The sequence below is a fragment of the Numenius arquata genome, chromosome 5, assembly GCF_964106895.1.
Source record: "Numenius arquata chromosome 5, bNumArq3.hap1.1, whole genome shotgun sequence".
NCBI classification, from domain to species: domain Eukaryota; kingdom Metazoa; phylum Chordata; class Aves; order Charadriiformes; family Scolopacidae; genus Numenius; species Numenius arquata.
Window position 1 is genome coordinate 70098771 of NC_133580.1, and position 19846 is coordinate 70118616.

At 46.1% G+C, this 19846-nt stretch overlaps 1 protein-coding gene across 1 annotated transcript in view; it reads right to left on the reverse strand.

Annotated features, from left to right (window-relative positions):
• Positions 1-1958: 1958 nt before the first annotated feature.
• Positions 1959-19846, reverse strand: part of ADAMTS3 (ADAM metallopeptidase with thrombospondin type 1 motif 3) — a 104760-nt gene continuing 86872 nt past the window's right edge. The window contains exons 13-25 of the mRNA XM_074147642.1: positions 19351-19464; positions 18274-18419; positions 17548-17723; positions 15788-15921; positions 15128-15251; positions 11777-11857; positions 10077-10240; positions 9363-9528; positions 8489-8621; positions 7998-8205; positions 7170-7287; positions 2246-2530; positions 1959-2086 (exon numbers count right to left, since the gene is read on the reverse strand). Coding sequence (XP_074003743.1) covers positions 1959-2086; positions 2246-2530; positions 7170-7287; positions 7998-8205; positions 8489-8621; positions 9363-9528; positions 10077-10240; positions 11777-11857; positions 15128-15251; positions 15788-15921; positions 17548-17723; positions 18274-18419; positions 19351-19464 — 1977 coding nt within the window. The remainder of the gene's footprint in view (positions 2087-2245; positions 2531-7169; positions 7288-7997; positions 8206-8488; positions 8622-9362; positions 9529-10076; positions 10241-11776; positions 11858-15127; positions 15252-15787; positions 15922-17547; positions 17724-18273; positions 18420-19350; positions 19465-19846) is intronic.

Below are 19846 nucleotides of genomic sequence, written 5' to 3' on the forward strand. Positions count from 1 at the left end.
CCATCTCAAGACGCGTCTCTCATCCCTCAGGAGCCCTGCAGAACAGCAGCACCGACGCTCCGGAGGCGTCGAGCCAAAGCCTCGGTGGGTCCGGTCGTGCGCCCCACAGCCCTGCGTCCCCCCCGCAGCACCATCCCGCCCGCTCGCTTCAAAACTCTTCCCACAACAACATTCCCATCCTTATTTCCTCCTGATCCCGCAGAATCACCGCAGGCGTTTCCAGAATTTAATCTTTGGGGTCCTAACCTACTTTACGGCGTTTTGGAGGTAGGTATTTCACTGTTCTTTTAAACCGGTTGATCAACGATCAATGAGGACTTTTTTATGGGGAAGCAAAAATTGCACGTGAAAACTTTTAATAACCTATTTAGAAATTACAGATGCCTGTAATAAAAAAAAAAAAATCATAAGACTTTTTTTTTTTTTTTAAAGAATAAGATCAACAATTTCTCTACAGTAGTTTAGTTAGCTTAAATTTCTGTTCTATCCATATGACATAGCATGTACAGGTATCTAATTACATCTCTCTATTTTACCTTGGCAAAAAAGAATAGCCAACTGCCCTTAGTGTAAATATTTAGTACATAAAATACTATCAAGAAATCAACTTTTAATAAATATCTTTAGTTCTCAATCCTATATACAAGTACTTTACAGCAACACACAGGAGAGAGTGCGACTGGGTGGACTGTGAACAAGATGGTTATTGACATAAATTACTCGTACCTTATTGCAGTCAGATGCATCGTGCTTGTGGGGATTTTGAGGTGAACCACGCTGAAAAAATAAATATCTCTCTCACCTTTACATCAACGCTTCCAGTAAGGGAAAAAAAAATAATAATCTATTTTTTTTTTTTTAAGTCTTGCCACAGCTATTTCTTCTTCGCGCCTATTCTACCTCTGTGATGCTTTTTTTTCAGCTTGAGGAATGACCGAGGGAGCATCTGGAGAAGAGGACAGGGTTTTGACCGGTGAGAAATTACAGTACGTACAGTATTTACAGGGTTTCCTGCTGGTGGGCGAGAGGAGAGGGACGGGACGGCGGGGCTCCTTTCACAGCCACCCCCCGGCCTTTTCCCAACCTGCGGCTCACACCAAAGCTTCCAAACACACTTTGAACGGGCGGGTGGCTCTGAAGTAGACTCGTACCTTTAGGTTTACAATTTCCACACACACCCCCCCCCTATTTCAGAAGAAAGCATCACATTGTTGATACTCAAAAAGAAAACCCCCAACTCCTTTCCTGGTGTCAGCAGATGGCATGTGGAAATGGAACTCCTCCTTTTATGATCATGCTGCTTTAAAAAAAAAAAAAATAATAAAAAAAAAATCAACTCTCGGAATGTCAGTAAGGCAGAACTGGATGGCAGGCACCTCTACTTGTCCAGAACGCAACGTAGGTAAACAGTTGTCTGACAGCACAAAAAAAAACCTCTTAAAAATAATACTGATTTTCTGCAATATACAGTATTTACACAACAGCTGCAAATTTGCTCATACAATATCCGTTTATATAGATAAATTAGCAAAACGAGTCCTGTGGGTTCAGTTGTTCCACTGCAAAAAAAAAAAAAAAAAGGTATTTTGTCTAGTGTAAACGTCTGGTACCTCTTGTCGTGGGGCGTTTTCTGCGTGTGAGTGTTAAAAACCAAAAATAACGAGGTCAGGGCCTGAGTGATGCCCTCGGCGACTTCTGCTCGTGGTCCGGGATGCTCTTTGGTGCTTTCCTCCACGGCTCTCTCAAGCCAGCCAGATAGTGCAGCACGGGAGGAGGACGGGAGCGACTAGAAAGTGAACCAGCACTTCTCGTTCGTCGTATTTACAAGGAACAACGAGTGGATGACCTGCAGGGTCCTGCTTGTGGAAAGCAGCACGCACCAGTGTCCAGAAGTAAGGAAATTAAACCCAAAAGCGCCAAAACAAAGCCTCTTTCAATGACTCTCCTCCACGAGGCCTTCATCTTTCCACAGTGGAAGACCTCGAAGGCCACCTCTTCTCAAGGTGCTTCTCGCTTTTCCTGGAGGATCTTGGTGGGGAAGGAGGACCTGCTGTGGTGTTATCAGCCGGCACCACGGGAAGAGCTGCTGCCAAGGCAAGGGCACCATGAGGACCAAGACCGCTGCTGTTGGAAGGCGACTGATGCAACCAAGCAAACAGCCTCGAAGTCTTCCTTGCTTGAGGAGCTCTCCATTGCGGAAACTCAACGCCTTTGGGTTTGGTGTTGGACGGGGAGACGTGTGTACGGGTGTCCTCTTCAGACCGCCTGCCCGGAGAACTTCTGCCAGGCAGGAGCTGCGCGGAGTGGGGCACTAGGGGTGTGGGCATCATCAGAGCCCTGGGCAGGTCACCCTCATCAAACATCACGTCCTCGGCGGTCTCGGCCGCTTGGGTGAGGAAGGGGGGCGGGGGGGTGCTGCTGCGCTTGCCGCAGGACTCGCAGCACAGCTTGTTGTAGCCAGGGATGGAACAGTAACGGGCAAGCACTTCCATCTGACAGAAGATAGATTTGTCTCCCATGCAGGGTTCATCTGCAAAACAGATGTAAAGATGACTGTAAACAGAGTGAAGAGCACCGATATGCCCTGGGCAGCATTTAGGTGGGCACTGAGAAAGTTCTACCTACGTTTCATAAACCGTGGGCTACTGGGAATAGGCAACCTGAGATGCTTCATCCCCCAAAAAACCCTGAAAAATAACCCTGGCTGGGAACCAAAGAAACTGGAGAACCAAAAAGCTTCTCCTCACACCAGAAGCCAAGAGTTGTGGCAAGGCATAATATATTTGTAGAGGGCCACAGCCACAAATTTCCAGTGCCAACCTACTAGAGCTCCCACACTGCCACCACAAATCACCTGCACTTCTAGCCCAAGGACATTATTTACCAACAGAATTAAGAACAATGAAATCTTCCCTTCAAGAAATTAAATCCCAAGCAACATTTCTCAAAGATGCCTTTCTTAAAATAAAAATGTTATAGTTGCATAAAGTTTTGTTGGGATGAAGTCTCAGTGACCTAACCATAACTGGAGAACTGATGGAAAGCTTCTAACAGATAGGACAGATGGAAGATGCCTTCGAGTGAAGCGTGTGACTTTCCTTTTGGTCAGGGAGAAGATCTTAGAGAGGTCAAAGACCTAATGGAGACCCCCAAAATGTCAGTGTTTGTCGGAGTATTTGCTGGATGTTTGTTCCACCACCAGAGATGCAGTGGTCATGGACAAAACCGGTAGAGAAGAAACCGGTAGCGTGAGAAGTCGGAAGAAAAATAAGGCTTTGATATTGAGCAAAGAGCACATGAGTACTTGGGCTCCTTCAGACCACCACAGGAGCTCAAAGGGGAAGGCGTAGGTTTTACTGTTACCAGGACTGGGACAAACACGGAGAATTTGCAACATTGGACCAGGCTGCCAGGGCAGTCCCCATTCCTGGAGGTATTTAAAAGCCGGGCAGACGTGGTGCTGAGGGACATGGGTTAGTGATGGGTTTTGTCAGTGTTGGGCTGATGGTTGGACTCCATGATCTGAAAGGTCCCTCCCAACCTCGGCAATTCTATGATTCTATGAAATGAGCTGCATTATTTGCAGATTTTTAAATGAGAAGATTTAATACTTCCTTATTATTCTCTTCCCTGTGTCTAACCCATCTGTAAGGGGGGCAGTCACCTTCCCACAGATGTCTACAGGGACCTTCAGAACAGACCATGTGTTTGAGCCTCGTGTTCCAGCCCAACCTGGCTCTCTCTCATGGAGGACTCTTCAGAAACACGGGGCATCTGTGTGTCCCCTCTGTCTCCCAGGCGGGGACTAAGGCCCTCCAGCACCCCAGGAGCAGGCCAGGAACCTACAGACACTAACACCTTGCAGGACATCACACCGGCAGTGGGGAGAGATGAGGAGCTCGGTGCACCCAGTAACTATTCAAGCACTTTGGGGAGAGACTGGCAGAAAGTTTCCGTTGGCAGAATTTTCCTAAGATACCCCTGGGCTGCCTTGAAATGGTGGGTTTCACTTAAAATAGAAGAATACAATATTATCGTGCGAAAAGCCAAAAGTTAACCCCAGCTACTGAGAAGATCTGCTCCATGCCTCGTCCTCCACTCCTAGTTAGCAATTACATAGTCAACGTGTTAATGAGCACCTGTAACTCCACTCATTAGGCTCTGAAATTAAATTAGCTTTCTGCGCTGTGGTATTTTCTCACCTGTCTGCAGATGCGGCCTCACCACACGTCAACAGCGCGTCAGGCACCCAAATTTCCCTATTTTTGAAGTATTATTAACTGTAGCCCAACCTCCCCATCAGTGTAAACCAGCTTAATTCCACCCAACTCAGGAAAATTACACACACCTGCCTCCGGGGGGTTGTGGGACTTTGTTTATAAATAGCAAATTATAGGGCTGTGGTGTAAATATGCATAATATAAAAGTTTTCCTCGCTCCCAATCCCGATGTGCTTCCTTGGGTGGACGTTTGTTGGCTCTAGACAAACCCAGCACTAAATCTGCAGCTTTGCAGGGGAACACACGTACTGCGGGAAGGCACGATGAGACTATTTTCAGCAGGGGTTCAGCGCGGGCAATTCAAGGGCTATATTTATAATTGATCTAAACTAGAAAAGCTAATATTGAAACACAAATCTTTGCATCATACGTAGGGCAATCTTTATCCTTCCATCTAAATGGAAGCACCCGATCTGGAAAATTTGTGGCAGTCATCTTGTTAACACGCTGTGATTTATGTCAGTATATAAGTCAAAGGAAAAAGTATCACCTAAAGTGACAAATCAAGAAAGAAAAGTACCAAACTATTATTTTTGCCTTTCCATAGTGTCAAAGCATCTTATTTGGTCTTTTTCTCTCATGGTTAATTGTTTTAAATATTGGTTTAGATTTCGTGACTCAAGTCATAGTGCAAAGATTTGGTTTTGTACTTATCTACTTCCAGTAGGTTCCGCAAGTACAATCTCGGAGCTGTATACTCACATAATCCCCATTTTTTATTTTTTAGGTTAATTCTGCACAACCTAGTGAACCACTTCCTAGTCAGTATGTAAGTGCTCGTGTCCTTCCGCTGATGTTGACGGTAAAAATTCTCCTTCTCACAATCTGTTACTTGCTTCGCGGTGGCTGAGAGTAGGAAGACACAAGAAAGCGTATCGGCCCCCTAGGGAATCTCCAGAAGACGAAGGTACGAGAACCTAATTTTCACGTTAGATTTGAGAATTGACACAGCTCTCACAGGAGGCATCGCTGCAACCCTAAGTACAGTCCTTGCCAACAGCATCCCATCGGGACACCTCGCTCAAAGTTGGTGCTTAGGGACTGAAATTTAAAACCACACATGCTTTCTCCTTCGTTCTGTACCTTGTGTTGCAAAGCAGGGATGTATAAAGACTTTGAAAGGGTCTGTTCTATAGAGGTTCTTGCGTGGAGCTCATCTAGTTATCTAAATATCAGAAAATTCATTTTTCTCATCTGGCCCAGCCCCAGAAACACAACAGCTGCTCAGATCATTGCTATGGATTGCGAGGAAAATACTGCAGGATAAAATCCTGCCTCCTGTTTCCTCCTAATGACAGAGACATATAACATTTAAGTGAAATATCCGTGGGAGGTGTCCTCATTTTCCCACACTACGAGACTCAGCTCCACGGTCACATACGGTGGAAGAGCTGGTGGCTCTTCTCCTGTGTGCAGACATATGGTTCTTCGTGATGAAACTCCATTAAGATTAAACTCTCAGCAATCTTGCATTTAGACAGTAAATCATTTGTCAACACCACCTGATACAGGCTAATGTTTAGCTAAGTCTAAAGCCCTGAAAATAAAAATAGAAATCAAGACCATACAGATTTAAAAGGAAAGGAATGCCAGGCATGACCAGGCATAATGAGTTTATCTACATAAACATTAGAGAATACTATGGGTATTTTAGCTGTATTCCCCCAAAACGCAGAACTTCTCCAAGCCACAGCAGAGAAGCGTGGTGAAAAAGAGAGATTATTTGAAATAACACCGTCAGCTACTGACTGCTCCATCAAAGCTATGGCCCAAAGCCCTGAGCGGAGCCGAGGTCTGAGCTCCAAGGGAGCGTGGCCGAGTTTTGCGAAGATGTAGCCCTTATTTTTTAAAAATATTTTTATCGCCAGTGAAAAATGGGATTTTAAATCTTGTCCTTATTTTACGGTCACAGGCAGTGATTTGCTCCCACCTAGTGGATACACCGTCCTATAACTCGTCGTTGCTCCCAGAATTGTTTTCCGCTCCCAGTTCTTTCACTGGCAGAAGATAAATCAGGGCAAAAGCAGACCCTTTTCCAGCCTTGCCGGCAGACGCTGGGTTCACTCTGTGGGACAACGCACTGCACCTTCGAAGAACTCTTACTCTATTTTTTCTGCCAGCTGGTGATCCGAGGGTTAGGACTACCGCGGGGGATCTAAAAAGCAAATAAACCCCAGATCTCACAGAGTCACGGACCCAAAGGGAGAAAGGCTTTGTGGTCGTAAAAAGCTTAAAAAACTGTTCAAAAAGCTCTAGGAGAACAATGTAATGAGATTCCCAGGAAACTTATTAATGCCCCGTGGTTCCATTTTTATGTAATTTTTTTTTTTCATTTCCTCAACTGGCAGGCTTGTAAAACTTACCCTGGGATTTAGAGGTCGAGCAGGGTTTGCTTTGGATTGACCTTCACCTCTAGCACAAATTTTCTGCAAATGCAACTGGGGCTAGCGCGGCTAAAATCCCTTTTCCAACGTGTTTCCAAGAGATCCCCTGGAGCTACGATACCAATAACGCGCTGGACTAAGCAACAGGGTGGATTTAGCTAGAAAAAAGTGACAGTATCTCCAAGGGGGGGTGTATTTTCTGGCCTGGAAGAGGTGATGGGTGCCGTGTGGTTGTCACCTGGCAGCGTCACACCTTTAACATACGGCACAGGACAAGTTTGGTGTGCACAGCACCAGGCCGTAAGCTTTGCCTTCTCTTAGAACCCTGCCCACATTAACACAGAAAATTCAACTCTTATTTAGACCTAATATAGGTCTTTTATTTCTCATGGATGAAATCTGTGTCTAACACCTCTACCCAGCACTGTGCGACCTCGACAGGCTGCAGGGAGGTGGGAATCGTTACCCCCATATCCCCTGCGGTGGTTTCACGAGGTTCTCTTACCGTTACAGGGGGCGAGTTTACAAACCCTCACGGAGTCGGGCTTTTCTCCCTGGCACTGGTCGCCGGCGCGACAGGAGATCTGCCGGCTCTCCGTCCCCTCCCCGCAGGTCACCGAGCACTGCGGAACAGAGACACGGCCATTCAGGACACGCAGCTTTCACACCAACATGCCAAAATTAATGCCTCTAAAAAAAGCCCAGGGTTGGCTTTCAGGTCAGGCTATACATTCCAGCCACGTGCTCTTAAAGCAGACTGTAGTTCTGGAGGAATATGCAGAGGGGAAGGGTGGTATTTTCCTTGGTTTTTTGCTTTCCGTAACGTTAAATTTATTATTAGAGCATATTATGAATTTTCCTACTTATTCTTCCTGTAGCCGACACCTGATCTTGACAAGGTAACATAAGGAGAATGCAAAGGGCAGAGAAAATTCAGTGTTCACCGACTCAGTAGGGCTCAGCTGTTTTTTCCTAAGGTATTATAACAATTATAACAATATTCAATACTTGGAGAAACTCTGTGACTGCAAAACAGTCCGAGTTGGTAAAAAAAAGGTTATGTGGGGAAGTGAGAAGTTGGAAACTTGGGAGAAAACCAAGCGAAATGCCAACGTGTGTTTTGGGGGACTGTCTATCTGATATTGTATATTTTTGCTGGTTCCTGAAGTCTGGAGAGGTACAGAAGCTGGAAGGCGTTATCTGCTGCAGAGTTTTAGGGTTTGGAAGAACGTCTGGTGCAGGCTGGAGCCTTAAGCCCCGGCATAGACCTGGCTTGGGAGGCAGGAGGTGTTAGCAAAGGTGGGCTAGTTGCTCACGGCCGCTGCTTGCCCACCTCAGACCAGGGCCCGGGCTTCCACTGGGCCGGGCAGGGGAGGCGGTTGCAGGGCCTGCGGCTCTCCGGCCGCTCGCCGCCGCAGTACTTGAAATGCACCGAGCGGTTCCCGCCGTCGGGAAGGGGCTGAAGGCAACGCACGGTGCGGAGCTGGTAGCCCGAGTTCCCACAGGTTTTTGTGCAGTGTTCCCACTCCTCTGCTGCCCAGCTGGGAAACGAAAAGGAACAAGATACCATCACAACTTTTAAATGTTATCCATACTGCTGCCGGGTCAGGCAGCCCTTAATATACAAATTTTTTGTATAATACACAACTTTTTTTGCGATGAAACCACTCAATAAGACCAGTAACCATCCTTTTGCAGGTAGAAAACCCATCCAAAGCAGGGGAACCCCAGCCTGTCGGCACGCATCCGCGTTGGGCTGGGTTAACTCCCACACCCACCGCCAGGAGCCAGGGCTTATGTCCTTTTTTTGCGGGAGGCACTTACAGAGGCTGGGTGCATTCCTGAAGGTTGCACATTCTACGAATGGGCTTTGGCTTTTTGCTGGCTTCACAGAAGCTGCGATGAACCATTTTGTTATCACTCTTCCTGCGGCACCCGTATTTGGTGTACTGGAACCCTGGGAAAATATTTCAGAAACATCAGGAAAAACAAGTCCCTGCTAGAATTTTTGGCTTAAATCTAAGCTTTACTGCCTAATAAATGGTTTTACATGGCAGATATTTACGGAGTTTTTAAACACGCTCACAGTTTGTTCTGTTGTCAGGCAGAAGATTGCTGCACAGGGCTCTGTGGATGCTATTTATAGGTTTTTTAAGGCCAGAAGGGACGGTTACGACCCTTTCCTCTAACCCCTGCATCACCCAAATCAGGGCACAGAGAGGGGAGAATTCACCTAACACCCAGCAGCAGGTCACGGGCTAAGCTGGGCACGAACCCAGGTCTCATTTTGGTGTTTCTGCCACAAAACACATCGCTCCAGCCCGACTGCTGGATGTAAGGGTTAAAGTTATTTTGATATTTCCATTCCCCATTCTTTGCATAAGGGTAACGTACATACCATAAGTAAAGCCAACGCTCAATAGCATAAATGTTTGAGTCTGCATTTCCAAAGTGGCCTCGGGTACTGAATTTAAACACCTAAAAAGGACTTTTCCTTTCTCGGCTGGAAGTGTGACACTTCTGAATAATCAGGCACTTAAGGTATTTTGAGCTTGGGCAGCCAAAATAACAACCTGCTTTTAAAAAAGAAATGAAAGCCAAGACTTCTAAAGTGTTCACTCCCTCCCACCCCCCTTTTACTTTTCCACTTTGGGTAATTTGTCACTCGTTAGGAGAAGGTGCTACATCATCACTTTACCCCCACCGCAGGGTTTGGAGCACTGCGACCAACTCTTCAAGGCCCACTCAAAGGTATCTATTTCCTCCTGCAGGACGTTGTTGCTGTTGATGGTTGGTACCGAATCCTCGTGAATGATGTATTTGTAAGTCAGGCTAGATCTTGTGTCGTTCTCCCGAGGAATGATCTATTAATAATCAAACGTAAACAGGCGGTACAAAACCCGAGCTATTATTTGCAAAGTAAAGAAACCGAGGCCTGGCTCTCAGGGGAAACATGGAAACTGGTAGTTAACTCATTGGGGGAATAAAGTTGCTTTTTGTCTTCACAGTTAGAACTACCAATAGTAAGATCAACACGGAGATACATTTCCAGGCCAGCCTTCTGAGGTGGCCAAGCAGGACACCATCATCCAGGGTGAAAGGATGGTGTGGCCACATCGTTTACTGAGCTAAAGAACCCAAGTTTGGGACACAGTTTGACAGGCAATGCCCTTTTTTTGGGACATTGGAAACATCCCACTGACGTCCAACAATGCAATATGGGGCTTCTGATTGACTCATTGGACAAACAGGCAGCAGTTTACAGGAGAGGGAACAGGGAGTGAGAAGAGGGCTTCAGGCCACCAGCCGTCCCATCACATGTCTTTCAGAGAGACGTTACACGGTGGTGTTTTATCTCTCTTTCTGTTAAAGACAAACCCACCAGATTCCCACCGCTGGACACGTAACCTACCAGCACAACCACTGCGTCGTGCAAGGGCCCATCTGTGTGGAGGGTTTCGATGTCGTCTTCGATGTTGTACTCCCATTCCACGCCCAGGTCGATGAAGGACCGGGATCTGGCCTCCTCCCCTTTCCCGTTCAGAATGTAGTGTCCTGTAGCCTGGTTCTTAATTGCTAAAAGGATTAAAAAGAGCAGCAGTCGTGCCTCCCATCACACCGTCAGCAATCATGGTGGAGGTATCATAGGTGGCCTTTGCAAACAAACCCAACGCAGCAGGGGTTGCAGAAGCGTTGGCTCAGAGAAAGGCTCCTCCAAAACCACTTCATGCAGCTGCCAAATTCCAGTTTGATGATAGATATATTCAATTTTCTACCTCCTTATCCACATGAATTAAGATACAGAACTAGAGACGGGCTGAAGCTCCTCCTCCCTATGTAATGTGCACGTTTCCCATACTAGCTTAGTTCCCAAGAAGCAAAGAATTTGGGTCAAATCCTCAGAATCACCCATCTTCTGTATTTGCCTAAGACCAAAATCACTGGGAGCGCCTCCTAGTATAACAAGACTCCTCAGCAGACTTTAAATGCATTTCTTATTTTCCTCAGATTATGAAAATGACAACTTTTCCATCACATTTTAGTTTGAGTACATACGTACGTACCAGACGCTAAAATCAGGAAGCAAAGAGCTGAGGCATTTGAAACCCTGGGAAACTACTTGGGTTTGGGTTCCCGCACCACACCTTGAAGGTCACACAATTACTATTATTATTATTATGCTTCAATTAGAAGCCAGTACATTAAAAATGGGAAAGATGGTCTCTCAGTTTTTCCTTTGTCCAATTTTTTCCAATGCACCTTAAAACTTGATAGAAAAAACTATGCAGAAACCTTCCAAGTGGCCATGTTACAGCCGGCCAAACGCGGTACCCAGTGAGCAGCTCCATGAGGCCACTTGCTGCTAAATCCAAGCTGCGCTTCTCTGAAAGCTGCTGTCAGGCTACGCTTGGGCCAAAATGAAGCTCTTGGACTTAAAAAGCCAAGTTTCCCCCTTTGGTATTTTCACAGTTGGAACAATTTCTTTTTTTTAAAAAATATTTCTCTCCTATTTCTACTTTTTTTTAGTAACTAATCCAACTCTGCCGGAGGGGTTCAGCACTCAGACCCCACCCTAGCACATGAGCAGCTGATTAAAAGGCTGTTAAAATCCAGGGAAGAGCTAAAAATCCCTCGACCGTTAGAAAATGGAAGCAGTAAGATACAAACTGACTGACTACAGCATGACCTGTCCTACGTGAGAAAAATCTGAAATTAAATGGACTGCAAATATATCACAAGTTCCCCGATCTTCTTTCATTGAAAAAGCTGCTGCTTACAATCTGCAGCAAGTAATAATAATTAAAGATACTGAATTTGATTCAAAGAATAGAATACGTAGTTTTTAACCATTTAAATGTGAGTGATGACCATCTCTTGTTAGTAAACATGCAAATTAGGGTCAGTTTAATGTTTTGAAGAATTCAAACGAGAAGTAAATAGTTGTTTGCTGAGCTTATGCTGTAGGACGCGGTCCTTCGCATGCAGGTTTGGAATGCCCGTATTTACCCTGAGCGCTTTAATTTGGTTATCTCGTTTCTCAGGTTCTCCTGCGTGACTGCCCCGTGCTTCTCGCCATGCCTCAAAGCCACACCTGAGGAGAGAAACACTTACCAAGAAAGTGAGGAGAAGCCTCGTCTTCTTGGATAAACACATGTCGAGCACCGGGAGGGATGTCAAACATCTTAAGGTACCCTTTTGGCATGTGTAGCAGTCAGTGGAGAAAGCAGAGACGGAAAGAAAAAGTAATAGCCATGGTCAGGAGTGCGCTATGTGACCCGGGTTCCGCTTGCAGAGGGGGCATCCATCGCCGACCGAGAAGCCGCGGCAGAAAGAAACGGAGCAAATAGTTTGTAACGCGTTTGACGGGACCTCCTGGCTTTTTCCCTCTTTCGGGGAGAGAAGAGAAACCAGTTACAAACCTATTTGTCGCTTGACCGGCTACACCGCTACAGCCCAGATCCACTCACAATTCAGGCAAAAACATGTTTCCTATGTTCCTCAGCGAGCCAGGGGGAAAACCACAAGTTTTCCTGGTTATTTTTGTCAAATCACTCATCAGCCAGGCTGGCAGAGTTTACTTACTGTCGTGCTAGACGTTAATCTCTTAAGTGTGTCTGCTCACTTCTGAGACATCAGAGACTGGGGAACGGTGTGTGTAGGACAGAGGCTTTTTGTCGCTGCACATCAGAAAAGGCTTGTTAGCCCAAATTATTTACAACTGTGAATGTAAAATGCATCAATTAAAATTGATGGAGTTGAATGCAACTCTCTCCAGCTAAAAGTAAAAAGCTGTTCCCAAAGAAAATTATTCTTATTTTAAATTTCAATTATGTATCAGTCCAAACCACAGGTAATTAGTGAGACATTGAGTAAGTACTGTCACTGGGAAGACTAAAATCCCTCCTAGGGACATGTCAACAGGTACTTCTATATCAAGTTTTAATCAAGAGCATCATAAGCACTCTGAGTGCACGGTATTTCCATATTCTATTATTTTCTCTTTAACAACTGTGGATTTAATTATGGTAAATCCCTTTAGATCCCTTTTTTAAGAGCTGGGTAAGTCTCTCTCTGTTTTGGACCCTGCGATGTGGTTTTCCCGAGTTATCCAGCCCCGCTGGAGAAGCAGCAGAGATGGTTTTTTACAAGAGTTTGACTTGTAAACACAAGACGTAGGGTTTAAGTAACTCTGTTTCACCCTGGGACTGAGGAACGCACCGATGGTTTGTCACACACCTGAAACCCTACAGCCCCCTGGAAAATCTAAGTGAAGAAAAAGCTGGGAATGTGTAAAATCATGGCCTTGGCTGACGAGCGATTGCGCAAACAGCGTTTGCCAATCTTTCCATTGGTCTTCTTTTGAGCATATGAAACATAAAAGCTTTTGCCTGATTTGGTGTTATCCATCGGCGTCTGAACGGAGACGAGAACTGCAGCAAGGACTCTCCCGTGGCCGCGGATGCCCCTCTCTCTGCAAGCTCTTCAGACTTACCCAGCGTATTTTTAGACTCCTTTGTTTCAGAAAGGGAAATATTGCGAGCTCCTTTGGGCAACGTAAACGCTCCTCTCGTCTTCCCTTAAATAGAACGTCTGCAGTTAGTGCTACGGGGGCCGGGTCTCCTGATTTCATTGACTGCGTTTGTCAGCCAGATGGTCCTTACGAGTGTACGGTACGAATTATGTTACGCGGTCAAATGCTTTTAAAGCAGAATTAGACACATCTAGCAAGTGCAAACAGTCAATGAAAGTCAGACCAGCGGAAATTCGGGTAGGTGATTTTAAGGTGGATACTTGCAGAGTTCATTTTCCAGAAACTTGAATTCTTTTTGGCACCTCTTGCTTAAATGTTTTCCTGTTGGAAGAGGTCAATTAGTCTTTTTAATGACTAGATTGCCAAAGTTACAGCAGAACAATAAACATTTCATAAACGCTTCCAGCACTTCCATAAACATTTGCAAACGTGTGGCTGATTAACAGCAGTGCTCCTTGCCCTGTCTCCTAGCGCTGATTCTCGCATTATTCCGTGTCCAATCCATCAGCCTCCAGGGAAACATCCCCTTCAGAAAGGCTCTCTGCTGTAATTTGATAATTACAATCAGTAAACTTTTCCAGTTGGTTTCTAATAATTAGCAAATATTTTCAGCAGAATATTTTATGTGTTTTATCTCCAGTCACATATTAGCTTATCTTTGCCCACGTTTGCTTTGGCTGCTCACGGTCCAAATGGAATTATTAATAATTAATTATTAATATAAAAGTAAGGTTTGCTTCACGGCAGCCTCTAAACCGCTACCAGCCTCTAAACTGTTAATGCAGATATTCGTGTTATCTGTCCCTTAACCTTTCTCTGCTCTGCCTTAAAAGCCTTAGTTCTACCGGACAGATATTCCTGAAATAACTGCTCCCGGTCACACCGGAGATACGCTTCCCTGAGGAGCTTCCCCAGACTGGGAAAAGAAAAAAGCAATACAGGAAAGCCTTGAAGTACAAAATAGTCACAGCAAAATGTACAAGAAGATCCTGCCCTGGCTTAACGAGTAACTGACAAAACAGAAATTTCTGAAGAAGCCCGAGGAGATCTTGAATTATTGTTGACATGAAACGTGTGGCAAACCCCCCCGGAGCAGAGTCTGAAAATTCGAAGCAGGTCACTCTGAGTTCTGAGAGAGCAAAATGCTATCCCATGTTCCACTGCATATGTGACTTAAAGGGTACGAGAAATGAGGGTTCCTGCCAAAATATTTTTATATTTGGCTCAGAATTCAGCTGAATTCATTGGTATTTGACTAAAGGGCTGTAATTTGTGAGAAAGCACCACAAAAAGCCAATTTGACATGAGGAGCCACAGGCTCACTTCATAGGCACAGAAATTCAGATTTCCATTTGAAACTCTTTGAGTTTAGGTTTGAGAGGAAAAACTTGTGAAAAGCTTATTCTTCAAGGGACTTGGGTCTTTTTAGTCTGGAGAAGAGCAGACTGAGGGGGGATCTGATCAACACCTATAAATATTTCAAGTCAGGAGGATGGGGCCAGTCTTTTTTCAGTGGTGCCCAGTGACAGGACAAGAGGTGATGGGCACAAACTTGAATATAAGAAGTTCCATCTCAACACGAGGAGGAACTTCTTTGCTGTGAGGGTGGCAGAGCCCTGGAAGAGGCTGCCCAGAGAGGTGGTGGAGTCTCCTTCTCTGGAGACATTCCAAACCCCCCTGGACACGTTCCTGTGGGACCTGCTGTGGGTGCCCCTGCTGTGGCAGGGGGTTGGAGGAGATGATCTCCAGAGGTCCCTTCCAACCCCACATCATTCTGTGATTCTGTGTGATTCCTTTAGTCCTCCTACAGCTAGAAGCTAGAGTGCCAGGGAAGTACCTCCATTTCTTCTGCATTTCACTGCGAGAACAACAGTTTGGTTTTGTTTAGCAAACAAAAACTATCCCGAGATGCAGGGAAATGCCATTCCTACCGAGCTTTTTGGGAGTGCGGGTGAAGGTTCCCTTCACTGTTCGGCAATGAGAGTTGTCCCCGCCGCAGACGCCACACTTGTCCTCAACCTTGTTGGAGCCGATCTCCTTGTCACAACCCACCTTCTGCAAGAGGACGAGCAAAAAAAGCAAAAAAGAGGAGGCTTTGTCATCGGTTGTTGGTTTTAGTTATGGTGGGAAGCCATGGCCAAACCAGTGCATAGAGGAAAGCACCACCCAACGCTGATCTATTTTGTTGAAACACAAATTACTGGCAAATCTGGTGCTGGATAATGGTTTTCACATTGAAAAATAGGGAGTGATTCTTGCTTTACGTTCATTGTACTTCAAGACTGAGAAAGATGGGAAAGAGAAAAATAGACACGATTCTTTTCAGACAGGAAACTAAGTGCAAAAAAGGGAAATGAAACCATCAGTTGAAGGGAAGTGTTTCCATGGAGCAGGTCTGTGCCGTCACGCTAATTAAATTTAAATCTCAAGGAATTATGAGAAATACGATGCTGCAAATATTTAATTTAGACACATCTGCCAAGACTAACTCTGCACCGGTGACGGAGCTGTTCTGGGTGACGCTCACCAGGGCTGCTCCGTGACTCGGCACAGCCCAACCGCAGCGGTGACGGTGGGAAGGTGACACTCACCACGCATTCCCCGCGGACGCAGATGCTGTACGGATCCTTATAGGAGCAGCGAGTCCCGTCGTGCGCCAGCTGCTTCATGTAGGCAACGTCTCCAGTCTCCTTGGACTGGCAGTACAGGTGACATCTCTTATTAGCTGGGGGAAGAGAAGTAACTGCATAAATTAACAGCAATCCAGAAAAATATCCCACTAAAGGATTGAATAGAATACGACAGAGATAGAAAGGACCTTTAGCAGACAGCTGTGAGGAAAAAAAAAACCAATTAATTTGCTTTTCTGTGAATTATGGGCCTATCACTTTGAGATATTCCCATGGAAATCAGTTCCCTTCTAAAGAGGCTCCTTGGACTGGGTTCCTGACTATTCTGGAAGCAGCTTTCACTCCAATGCTGTTGGGAACGGATCATCCTCCCCCTCTGCTCTGCCCTGGTGAGGCCCCATCTGGAGCACTGGGACCAGTTCTGGGCTCCCCAGTTCCAGAAGGACAGGGAACTGCTGGAGAGGGTACAGCAAAGGGCTACAAAGATGAGGAGGGGCCTGGAGCATCTCTCTGCTGAGGAAAGGCTGAGGGACTTGGGTCTTTTTAGTCTGGAGAAGAGAAGACTGAGGGGGGATCTGATCAACGCCTATAAATACTTCAAGGGTGGGTGTCAGGAGGATGGGGCCAGTCTTTTTTCAGTGGTGCCCAGGGACAGGACAAGAAGGAACAGGCACAAACTGGAACATAAGAAGTTCCATCTCAACATGAGGAGGAACTTCTTTGCTGTGAGGGTGGCAGAGCCCTGGAAGAGGCTGCCCAGAGAGGTGGTGGAGTCTCCTTCTCTGGAGACATTCCAAACCCGCCTGGACACGTTCCTGTGGGACCTGCTGTGCGTGATCCTGCTCTGGCAGGGGGTTGGAGGAGGTGATCTCCAGAGGTCCCTTCCAACCCCATATCATTCTATGAGTCTGTGAGAAGACGGTGCTAAAGCCCAGTGAAAAGCAGAGGATTTGGATCCCTTTCTTTATCCTTTTTTGAAAACACCAGCTGAACACATATTTCCTAGCTAATGCCTGAATCTAACTCCTTAGCCATCCGTGTAAAGGGTATCTCGGCAGCTACCTGAGGAGGAAACGCCAGCAGCTCCCCAACACCTCGGAGTGAACCAGGAATATGGGCTCGGAGCTCTCCTTGTCCCACAAGGTAAGTACTGGGTTAGATTAACGTAAGGAGCGAAGACCGACAGAACCAGGCCGAGGCAGATGGAGTTTTAACAGTGGGAAAATACTAGGAAGGACTTCCCGGGTAGTGCCAGTAGGAAAACACGGTTAATACTTTCAGGAGCTGTGATCCATCATTAACTCTTTGCACTCCGGCTGTACGGGAGAGAGAGCAGGAGGAGTTTTTAACAGCCCAACCACCAGTTTTCCACTCTTTGCCCCAACAGCTGAGAGCCACAGCTTGACAGTGCAGTGCATCAGAGGCTGTGAGCACCCACCAGCCATTCCAGCAGGAGCCAAGAGCCTCTTCCCACAAGACGTTCTCACTAAGAAGAGGATGAAAGTCAAGGGAGGCCTGGGGTTGGGGAAACAATAGCTGTCTCTCATGGTGGCACCCGTTCTTTCCTTCTGGGACCATCTTTTTTTCCTGCTTTTGAATCTCACCTACACTTGCTCACACCCTGATTATTTCTGGTCTCTGTGTGGCTGATGGGCAAGACCCTCCCAAGCTCTGGGAGATTCCAGGATTGACGTGTAATCAGGGCACGGAAGAGGACTTACAGTCAGGGTGCTCGTAGGGCAGCCAATGGTGCTTGCTGTTCTGATACTCGAAGTGGGAGTTGCGCTGCTGACACTGCTGAGCCCTGAAGTCCTCAAAGTGCTTGGGACACTCCTCTGTGTTGCAAAGTTGAAACTCAAAATTGACACCGGCACAATCTTCACCTCCATTGATGGGCCTGTGAAGAGAAGAAGAATGTTCAAGAGGTTCTAAAACCCTCTGGAAATTAGTTCTGGGGATTTTTCTTCTGTCTTAGGTGAAATTTCACACTATTTTGAGACAACTTTGCAAAAAAGGCACATGAAGTGACAGAAGTGGACACAGAGCAGTCACCCTGCACAGACAGGCACTTGCAGTACAACCTCCGCGCTTGCCCATCCATCCCAAGGCCAATGCCGAAATGTAAAAGCAATATGAGTGCAGGTAAATGCTGCCGACAGTCCATTTACAATTACAGACTATCTAAGTTTCTCCTTGCTGAGCTCACACACCACCTACTCTTCACTCTCTTACGCATCAGCTGAATCCTTGGAATGGTTTTCTACAGACGTTCCTCTGGGAATTCTTGGATCCCCCCAAAAATGACCCCTGCAAAAAGCCACGTTTCATGGGGCTGGAACAGAACAGAAATTTTGGCAGACTCCATCCAAAATGTAAATACCATTTAAATTGACACCCGTAGGGATTCCCAGCTGACTGGAACCACCCCCTGGAGCCAGCAGACCTACATTGGATTGTTGCACTGGCGTGTTCGGAAGCGAACTCCGGTTCCGCAGGTTCGGGAGCAGGAGCCGAATTTTGTCCAGGGTCCCCAGTTGCCATCCTGCTTCAGCTGGTTTGCGTTCTTCCACATGCAGTGACCTTTATAGCACCACTGAGGGAAACCGGGCAGGGAAAAGCGGTGAGAACGACACAAAAACCCCACCAAAGGTACCTTCGCGGTGCCTGGGGACAAAGTGGGTCAGGATCGATGTGCTCGTGGCCCAGGAGGACCCGATCCCCTCCCTGAAGGAATCTCCTCCTCAACCCTTCCGTGAGCACACACGAAGCTCAACACCTTCCACCCCCCCTTAATTTAAATGAGTCTTTGTTTCATCAGAGTCTTAGTCGCTACCACCTTTTTGAAGGAATTTTTATGTTCTGAATATTAGCAGGATAAAGTTTTTGCTGAGGATTAGTTGTTTGGTTTTTTTTCTTTGGTTTTTTTTTTTTTTTTTTTTCATACTGGCCAAATGTCACACTGATGGAAATAGGCTGGGACAGAGGGCTGGTCACTGGGCAGCCTGCTGGTTTGCTGCTGGCTAGAGCATACTCAGATGGCACAAGTGGCTCTCCTGTATCTCAAAATACATGGAATTTGCCAAACAAACATCTATTTGAGTATCATTTTATAATTAAAAATGAATTAGCAGCAGGACACCCACTAATGGAGATATTAAAAGGGAAAAATAAAGAGCTAATCCTAACCCTACAGAAACACTTAGCCACGGGATATCTGGACCACAAGCACTGAGAAGTGGTCCTACAGTAATGGCATTATCTGCTACCATGGATTCCTAAAGACACTTTATGGATGCTCTGCAGGTGAGACAAGAATCCAAAAAAACAGCAAAAAGGCCACAGAAGAGGCTGAGAACGGGTTACACCTCGTTTCTCTGTCCAAAATTTACTTGTACAGTTGACAAAATATCACAGTGGGAAAGCAGAGCTCCCTCTTTTCCCTTCCTCTGTGCCCTTCAAGCCAAACGAATGCAACTGATGGGTTTTTTATTAACACAAACACAGCGAAAAAACACAAGGCTCACTTTTCCAGGGGCACATTCTGTCCCGTCGAGTGGAGGTCCCTTCTTAGTCTTACAGAAATACGGGTTATCTGGGTGGCTGCACCACAACTGCTTGCACGGGTCAAAGGTTCGGAACTGAAATGCAGAACGTTTATGAGATGAAACCCGAGATTAGATTATTAATACTTTTCAGATAAGGATTCAACCCACCCAAGTCAATTCATCTCACACGTGGTTACCAGTAAATACAGTATCTTCATTAAAAAAAGGGCAAAAGTATCTTCAGAAAGAAAAGGGCAGTGCTCATTCCCTGCATCCCTCAGCTGGTGAGAAGAGGAAAGGAGGAGACACCCAGAAGTGGGAGGAAAATAATTTTTTTTTTCCCCTTCTTCCCTGGGATCACTCCCACAAGTCTGTGTCACGGGGACTGTGCTGCCGTCCACTCGACCATTAAACCAAATCACCCAGATGACTGTGTTTCACCATAAATATCTCTCTCCTCTTTATAGATCTGTTT